Raw genomic sequence first — 9030 nt, 5'->3', positions numbered from 1 at the left:
TGTAAATACTGTATCATAATATTCCTTTAACTATGTAAATATCCACACTCCTTATAGTTCTTTATTTATATTTCTACTATTTGTGCAACTGCAACACTGAGTTTCCCTTCGGGGATCAATAAAGTATTTCTGATTCTGATTCTGATTCTGATAGCAGTTAGCCGAAACTAACGTTAGCTTCCCAGTGGAGGCTAACGACAGACCGCTATAAACTACAACTGGAAGCATGGAACAGATTGTGCAGGTGTCAAAAGTCCTCGTAAAACAGGATTACAGGGTAACATTTCGCGCATTCGCACGACGGGCGGTGCAGGCAGCCCAGATCGCGTACCCACACCGTCATCCATCTTTAGATACAGTCTACGTCGTGTACCTGTACAATAGTGCTGGGTAGTGGTTGTGTGTCCTCTTCTGTTATGGCCACAAAACTGAATCCCCTGAACAGCTGGTGGGCGTTTGCACTGGGAGGAACCCCCGGAGAGTCTGAGACACAAACACAGCTGTTAAACCTCTGTAGTTGGGATGTAGGATGTAGATCAGCTCAGTGGGGTGTGAAGAGGAGGAGGAGGAGGAGGAGGAGGAGGAGGAGGATATGGAGTGACAGTCTGTACCTCTGGGTGTCTTAGCTGTGAACTCTGGATCAAAATAGAAAGTGTCGTCAGGTCGTCCTGAAGCCGGTTTGAAGGGAGGGGGGATCTCTCTGCGGAAGAGTTTCTACAAGGGAGAGAAAACAATAGACGTACAGTCAAAGACAAAAAATAAAAGAAGTACTGTTTGTATTTAATTGCTTGTTTCTGTGCCTCTGGCTGCAAGGGAGATCTCTCGTCTTGTATCATAAACTAAAACTGGTGAGCATATCCTAATAAGGTTTATTTAACGAAGACACTGACGTTCCAGTCGATGGTGCTGAAGAACTGATGCCTCTTGATCTCCTCCACACCGTCTGGTCCGGCTCCTGTAATCAAGAAGTCAAGTCAAGTTTATTTCATCCGTAGAAATGGAAATTACAGTGCTCACACTCGCCATCTTACCCATTTAAAAACTAGAGAATAAATACAATACCACAAATACACTACAATATTCTACATAAATACAATATATAAATAAAAATAAAATAAAAAACTTATAAACATGTACGTTTAAAGTGCTTGTTGTGCTGTCTAATAGCCTGAGGTATAAAAGAAAGAGCAAACTGCTCAAATCAACATTAGCTGTCAGTCCAGTGTTTCTTTCAAACACACTAACACACTAACACACTAACAAACAACAAACAGGAGGAAACGGTGCATCTTTTTGGGGGGACTGTTTTCAGCGGCGGATGAATCCACATTTGGCATTCTAGTGAGTGTGTGTGGGACTGAGTCTTCAACTAGCAATTACGTATTTGATTGTCGATTAATCTGTCTTAATTCTAGCTTAATGGATTACTTGTTAGGTCAGAAAATGGTGAAAAATGTCAGTGATCAATGATCAGCGTTTCCCAAAAGCCCAAGACGACGTCCTCAAATGTCTTGTTTTGTCCACAACCCAAAGGTATTCAGTTGACTGTCACAGAGGGGAGAAGAAACTAGAAGATATTCACATTTAACAAGCTGGAATCAGAGAAGTTTTACTTTGTTTTCATAAAAAATCAAAAAATCTGATTACTCAATTGTCAAAATAGTTGCAGATTAATTTAATGGTTGACACCTAATCAATTGCAGCTCTGGACTGCTGTTGTAGACATTTAGCTGATAAAAATACAACGTTTAGCGCACCAAAGCATCATAATTATCAAACGAACAAACTGGAAACATTTGTTGGGCACTATTTTCAGCGGCGGATTGGGATGTAACTACGCATCGTGACTTGCTCAAAGATCAACTAGATACAAATCAAATTTTAAAAATGACTGGCAAAACGGCCTCGGCCGTATTCTTTCTGACCACAGTTGAAAAGCTGTAGCGGGAAAATGAGAAGACTGGAAGAGAGGAGAGGGAAGTGCGATGCGACCAAGCCCAGCCGAGCGGAGACATTATACTGTAGTTGTGTGTAGTCCCATTTCTGGGGAGGCGACTGTGGAGTGGATTATTGTTTAAAAGTTATCATGTGAATATTTTGAAAGCTTGAACACTGAGACGAGGAGAGCCGGACACTCCTGGGTCGGACCAGCACAGTGATATAAGATTAATTTATAGCTGTGACTGTGTGAATGAACTATTGTTTCTTTATTAATACTTCAGGGAACTGTATTGACCTTAAAACTTGCCTAATACGCCCAGTTTCTCTTTAACCAATAGCATAGCAGGTAATATGATGTACTAACCCACTTTTGATGTTCAAAACCACACACATATGTTGTTAGACCCACAGTTCGGCTAAACACTGATGGTAGAACGAACAACGCGATATAGGCGAATCTATATTTAAGCGAGTTGCACCTTTTGTTTGTTTCCCACTCCTGGGATCTATTCATAATATTTGTTATTATATAGTCTAGCTGTATCACTTACTTGCTATTAGTATTAAATTATTATTATTTATGTTATACGGTGTATGGCTTGTTGGCGCCCCCAACACCCGCCAAGGCCCCCGCCCCACACACCCCCCCCCGCCCCCGACCCAGACCACCCCCCCGCCCAACACCGACCCCCCCAACACACGCACCCCGAACGCCGAGCCGCAACCCCACGCAACACCCCAAAAACCCCCACCCCACAAACCACCGGGGCCCCCACCACCCCCAGCAACCCCACAAAAAAAAAACCACCCCACACTCAGCAACACCACTAAACACAAACACACAACCAACCCAAAACCCCAGCACCCCCCCCGGCGGGGGGGGGGGGGGTGGGTGGGGGGGGGAGTTGGGTCTGAGGTTAGTTCCCGGGGCTGGTGGGCGTGGTGTGGGTATATATTGGGTTGTGAAGGGGAGTCTTGTGCTGGTGCCCATAAATACCAGCCTCCGTCATGTAATCATGCACTCCGCCCAGACAGTCACCACAATATATATATGTGGGTGTTGGTGGGAGGGGAATGTACTGTAGGGGAATAGTGCCGTGTTTTTTTATGTGAAGAGAAATGGACAAACAGGAACATGAAGGTTTTCAAAACGTTTTTATTTCCCACTTTTCAAAAAGAAAGAAACCAAGTTTTGTGTCCCTAAAAGTGATAATTTTTTTTCCAAACTCATGTCCTTGAAACCTAGCAGAAGCGTCAGGCTAAGGCGAATAGGCCCGGTATACACGTTTACCTTCAGTACTCATAACGGACGCATAGGGTCCGTAAAGCTCGTTCTACCTTCTGTACGAATCTAAATACACGGACGTCCGGGAGAGGTCACGATCTTAACGTTAACCTACATAAAAACAAACGTTAATAAATCTACGGCGTAAGGGCGTCCGTATAAAGGAGTCCGATTACGTGTATACCTTCGATTAAATACTAAGGGATAGGGTATACCGTAATTAACAGAGGGACCTTCGTAATACTCTTGCGGCGTTGGGATTAGGAGTCCGTATCTACCTTCGTGCTATACTACGCGATTAGAGGTCCGTATCTAGTCTACCCTTCGTACTCTCTTACGGCGTTCGGGTCGTATCAAGTTTCGACCTTCATTTACTATCTACGTACAGTAGGTCAGTATCTAGATCTACTTCATACTATCACGGCGGTAGGGTCCGTATCTACACTGAATTCTACCGTTGTTAAATATCATACGGTGTAGGGTCCGTATCTACGTTTACCTTCGTCGATCTTACGGTAGGGTCCGTATCTACGTAAGATTTAACACCTTTTCTACTATCTCCGGCGTAGGGTGTACTTCTAGTTTCTACCGTTGTTACTAATCTAGGCCGTAGGGTCCGTATATCTGTATTTCTACCTTCACATTACTATACTATGGCAGATGGTCCGTATATCTGTCTACCTTACTACTATCTAATGGTAGTGTAGGGCCGTATCTCGTCTCCTAGCTTAATTCCTACACGGCGTTAGGGTCCGTATCATCAGTCTACCTTTTGTACAGATATCTACGTGCGTTAGGGGGTGTCCGTATATACGTTTCACCTTAGGAACTATCCTACGGGCCTCTGGGTCCGTATCTACGGGGTCTTTCTTCCGATGTACTATTCTACGGTGCGTTGGCGTTACGTATCTAGTAACCTCTTGCTACTATTCGGGTTTAGGGTCTTTCTGTATCTGTCTAACAGTTCTCCGTACTTCCACTGGGCGTTCGGGGTCCCGTATCTACGTTGTCTACCTTCGTACTAGTCTACGCGTAGGGTCACTATACGTCGCTACCTTCGTATTTCACGCTGGCCGTGAGGTAGCGGTAGGAGTCCGTTCGTCTACGTCTATCCTTTTACTATCTACGGCGTAGGGTCCGTTACTCTACGTCTAACGTCTATACTATCTTAGGGGTGTCTAGAGGTCAGTATCTCAAGTTCGACTTGCTCTAACTATCTTCGGCGAGTTAAGGGTCCGTATAACGTATGACTTAGGTGACTATCTACACGGTTGTAGAGAGTCCGTATGCGTGTTGCTACCTTCTGAATAGCTACCCGGGAGGTGCCTCCAATTTGCAGAATCATATTGTTGTGGGGTCCGTATCTACGTTCTACTCATACGTTATACGTGTTAGGGTCCGTATTCTACGTTACCTTCATACTAGATACGGCGTAGGGTCCGTAACGTTACCTTTCGTACTATTACGGCGTAAGGGCTCGTATATATCGTCTTGTTACCTTTGACTATCTACTTGGAGGGTCAGTATATCGTACGTACCTTCAGTATATCTACGGTGTTAGGGTCTATCTGTTACCTTCATATCACGGCGTAGGTCGTATTTCCACCTTCATACTATTACGGCGTCGTAGGGTCCGTATCTACGTCTACCTTCATACTATCTACGGTGTAGGGTCCGTATCTACGTCTACCTTGTACTATCTACGGCGTAGGGTCCGTATCTACGTCTACCTTCATACTATCTACGGCGAGGAGTCGGTCCGTATATTAGCTCTAACTTCATGTAATATCTACGGCGTGGGCGTCCGTCTACATTCTATATATACGCCGTAGTCAGTAATTATATATATCGATGAGCGTAGGGTCTCCGTATCTACGGTATACCTTCGTATATGCTCAGGCGTAGGGGTGCCGTATCTACGTTACCTTCGTACATACGGCCGAGGGTCCGTTATTATCTCCTTGTCTATCTACGGCGTAGGGTCGTATCTACGTTTCTACCTTCATATAATCTACGGCGCGTAGGGGTCCGTATCTTCGTTCTACCCTATACTACTATACGGCGTAGGTCCGAGACGTATCTTTGTCTACCTTCATACTATCTACGGCGTAGGGTCCGTATCTTTGTCTACCTTCATATCTACGGCGTAGACTCAAAGCAGAACCATAAATCACGCTTTATCTTCGCCTTGCTGTTTGTTTTGTTTTTGCTTTTTTATGTAGTTCTATAATTGTACCCGACTGTAACATTACTACTCTACGCAGCCCCGGGGGGAAAGTCGATTGTTTTTTAATTTAATTTGAATTTGATGCATCACATTTATTTTTCCAAGACCAGACATGATAAGACCCCTGACTCATATTTTCTGGGTTGAGGAAACAAATCGATCTAGACTGTGTACTTTCCTTCTAACTGTCACATGAGATCCAGACGGCTTTAATGCTCTGTGGCTAATAGAGTTATTTTTAGGGAGTGGAAATCTTTCTCCAATTCATGTTTTAACCCTCATGTTGTCCTCATGTTGTCCTTGGGTCAAATTGACCCATTTTCCTATATCAATGTTCTTTTTAATTCTCCAAAATAACATGATTGATTCCACACAACGCTCTTCGCCAAGTACAAATCTCTACTTTCATTAATTTTGGGGCGTCTTATTCAATTTGATATCATTTGAAAAATAAATGGAAGTGTTTTTGAAATAGTATTGAGTAAAAGTTGACATATTCCAGTCTGTGATTATCATCAACATCCATTCCTTTAATTTTAGTCTAAATAATTCCTAATTTCTGCTTTTCTAACTCAAACATTAGGTATAATTTCCTAAAAATGAGGTTTATCAACCATAAATTCCAGATATAACTGTAAAACTAAAGTCAATAAAGTTAGTGTTATGTAGTGTTGAAAACGACAAACAGTGACAAACTGAATAAAGTGTTGAAAAAAGGGACAAAAAGTAAAGTGTAGATTTACATTTTGACGGGAATACAACACAAGGGTTAAGAAGTGGCTCAATGATTATTGTGTCCTATCTTTTGGACATTATGGACATTAGGTCCTCGTCGTATGACTTGTACGGTAAATTTGTCAAGATTTGGGGTCCTGTTACTGACTAAATCAGAAAGCAAGTTGACTCAGTTTGTGCTCCACGTGAGTCATTAATCTTGGTACCTGGACATTTAAGGACACTGGAGATTCAGCATATCTGGGCATGCATGTGTTGTTATTATTGTTTGTGTCCACTTGTTCAACAAGTGCAAAATAAAAGCGGAAGGTTGTACCTAATCTGTTGCCAGGGTTGCGTTTGAAAAGGTTCCTGAGGAGACTTTGAGCTTCTGAACTCAAAAACTGGGGCATTCCCAACTTGGCCCTGCGAACACAAAGACACAAAGAACGTGTTGATATAAAAGTCAATAAAAAAGAAAACAAGAATAACTGCAGACGGATTTAAATGTCTATATTATATACCCAAACTGAAAGTATGTGAAAGACAAGACGGCCGTGTGCTCGCAGGAAACACAGTCAGCATTCTGCAGAGAGTCAGCTCAGCGTTATTCTGCGGACAGACATTGTCTTCTAAGTTTCCCTCTCAAAAGGAAGCTGGACAGATTAATATTTCCTCCGATTGTTTTGTTTTTTCTGACATGATTCTCTCTTTGCTATCGATGCATCATCAGCTGACCACGTCTGTGCCCTATGTATACATGCTTGAGCCACTGTTGAATGCCATTTGCCTGAGGAAGACCCAGCAATAAACCTATGGGAGTATTAGCAGAGTGGACATTTTAATTGTTTTTCCGGTTGTATCCAGCCCTGTTTTTGCCCTGCACCTCACCGGTGGGGATGTGCACACTACCACTACTGCTCTACTTGACTTTCTCTTTCCCTTCTCCTCCCACCTAATCTGTTATAAATTGCTATCAGAACACTTGAGTCCATTTGTCCTGCTCGTCCTCCTGAGTGCTGCACTTTACCTCCTCTAACATGAACCCTTTGGAGGAAGGAGAGGAGACTCTTCTCGGATGTACACTGAGCTGTAATGAAAGCCGTGAGGGGGGGGGGGGGGGTGGATACGAGTGGACCGACAGGATAAAGTGTCTTACTTGAGGATCATGGTCATCGTCTCTTTCCGGTCTTTGCCTTGAAACGGTAGCGTTCCCGTCAGCATCTCAAACTGAGAGAGAGAGAACAACAACATGTGCACGGTCAAAGCTTTGTACTCCCCCCCCCAACCCCCCCAACCCCCCAGCAACCACTACTGCAACTGAAGGAAAATGGATTTCTTGTTGTCAAGCTCTCTTTCTCTTCCAAAAAATCAGATTCTCCACTACTATTGAGATCTTCAAGAGTCATCTTAAAACACACGTCTGCTCTATTCTATTAGCTTCTAACTGGGCCTAACTTAACCGTTGTTACTATATAATTAGTGAGTGAGAGAAACATGGTGAAATCTTTGGTAAGTGGTCCTCATATGCACTGACACAACAGCCAATTTTCAGCTTTGGGGACCGACAATTGGGGATAGATACTTAAGATACAGCCATAAATCATGTCTAAAAGCATTCAATTGAAATATTAAAATTTATGCTCTATGCAAAATACACTGTCCGGCAAGGCACTGTAAGCCAAACATTTGACTGAATGAACCTAAATTCCTGCACGTTGTTAGCTTGTATCTGCAACTAATCTTTCTTCTTAAAGCCTAACTTTGGATTCTTGTTTAAAAAAAACAAAAAGCCGTCACAGCACCATAAAAGATTGTTGGCATTTTGCCTCACAAACTGTCAAGCCACCTTCTGACGCAGCCTGACCATGTATCTTTTTAACCACCTGTGCACAGGGCAACATGCAAAAAACTGAAAAACACCAGTTGTGGTCGTGTTGTGTGTGTGTGTTGTGTGTGGTGTGTGTGTGTGTGTGTGGGTGTGTGTGTGTGTGGTTGTTTGTGTGTGTGTGTGTTGTGTGTGTTGTGTGGTTCACGCTTCATAAACATGTCCCATGGCAACAGGGGGAAATGCTGCTCTTGTGTGACGTAAACGCACATTTTTTTAAACCTTTCTGCAATATATAATGAGGTTTTTGCACACAAATATGGGTATTATAAATCAAATCCACGCATTATTTTGCGCAGAAATAGGCAATTCAAGCTAAATGTTCCAGCTAAATGTTTTGTAAAAAAGCGCTTACATGATAAATAATATCTAGCATACAACAAGAGCTTATTAAATATTTTAGCAACTTGAAAACAGAATCAGAAGCCGAATGTTTCAGGCAGGGTAGCCTCTGGAGGACTGATAATCAGTGTAATAAGATTAATTTGATTTAATCATCTAATGTGAATTCAGGTTCATTATTGTGATGTGTCCCAGACTGGAGTGTATGAAAACAATCATAGTTGACACAACACAGCAGGATTTTTTTTTTTTTCAGCGGGGACAGTTTAGCTTTCCCTATGTCACCCCCCCCCCCCCCCAAACAGCAGCAGCATGCGCTCACCATGAGCACGCCGTAGGACCACCAGTCGGCGCTGTGCGTGTGCCCCCGCCTGTTCACCACCTCGGGAGCCATGTACTCCACCGTCCCACAGAAGGAGTAGGCCTTGTTCTCGTGGTCTATCGACTCCTTACTGAGGCCAAAGTCTGAACACACACACACACACACACACAGAAAACACAAGGTAATAAAAGAGTTATCAGAGTTTAAAGCGGTTTGTGGTAGCAGGAAGAGCACAAAGGGCTCTATTAATAAAGATTATTATTAAGTTTACATTAATGCATGAGGCACTATCTTTGTGGGGACCCGTCATT

At 43.1% G+C, this 9030-nt stretch overlaps 1 protein-coding gene and 1 long non-coding RNA gene across 4 annotated transcripts in view; one reads left to right on the top strand and one right to left on the bottom strand.

The window, feature by feature from the left end:
• The window catches only part of rps6ka3b (ribosomal protein S6 kinase, polypeptide 3b), a 77434-nt gene that overhangs the window by 12841 nt on the left and 55563 nt on the right, over positions 1-9030 (bottom strand). For all 3 annotated transcript variants that reach the window (XM_032504524.1, XM_032504522.1, XM_032504523.1), the window contains 6 exons: positions 8720-8862; positions 7327-7397; positions 6505-6593; positions 891-955; positions 612-714; positions 374-483 (listed from right to left, as the gene is read on the bottom strand). In XM_032504524.1, the coding sequence (XP_032360415.1) occupies positions 374-483; positions 612-714; positions 891-955; positions 6505-6593; positions 7327-7397; positions 8720-8862 (581 nt within the window). The remainder of the gene's footprint in view (positions 1-373; positions 484-611; positions 715-890; positions 956-6504; positions 6594-7326; positions 7398-8719; positions 8863-9030) is intronic.
• LOC116672641 (uncharacterized) overlaps positions 1447-9030 on the top strand; it is a 17562-nt gene continuing 9978 nt past the window's right edge. Inside the window, exons 1-2 of the long non-coding RNA XR_004327609.1 lie at positions 1447-1616; positions 6109-6111. This is a non-coding gene — a long non-coding RNA (uncharacterized LOC116672641). The remainder of the gene's footprint in view (positions 1617-6108; positions 6112-9030) is intronic.

Source organism: Etheostoma spectabile, chromosome 22, assembly GCF_008692095.1.
Source record: "Etheostoma spectabile isolate EspeVRDwgs_2016 chromosome 22, UIUC_Espe_1.0, whole genome shotgun sequence".
Taxonomy (NCBI): domain Eukaryota; kingdom Metazoa; phylum Chordata; class Actinopteri; order Perciformes; family Percidae; genus Etheostoma; species Etheostoma spectabile.
The sequence above is the reverse complement of the archived record's forward strand: the minus strand, read 5'-3'. Positions and strand labels throughout refer to the sequence as shown.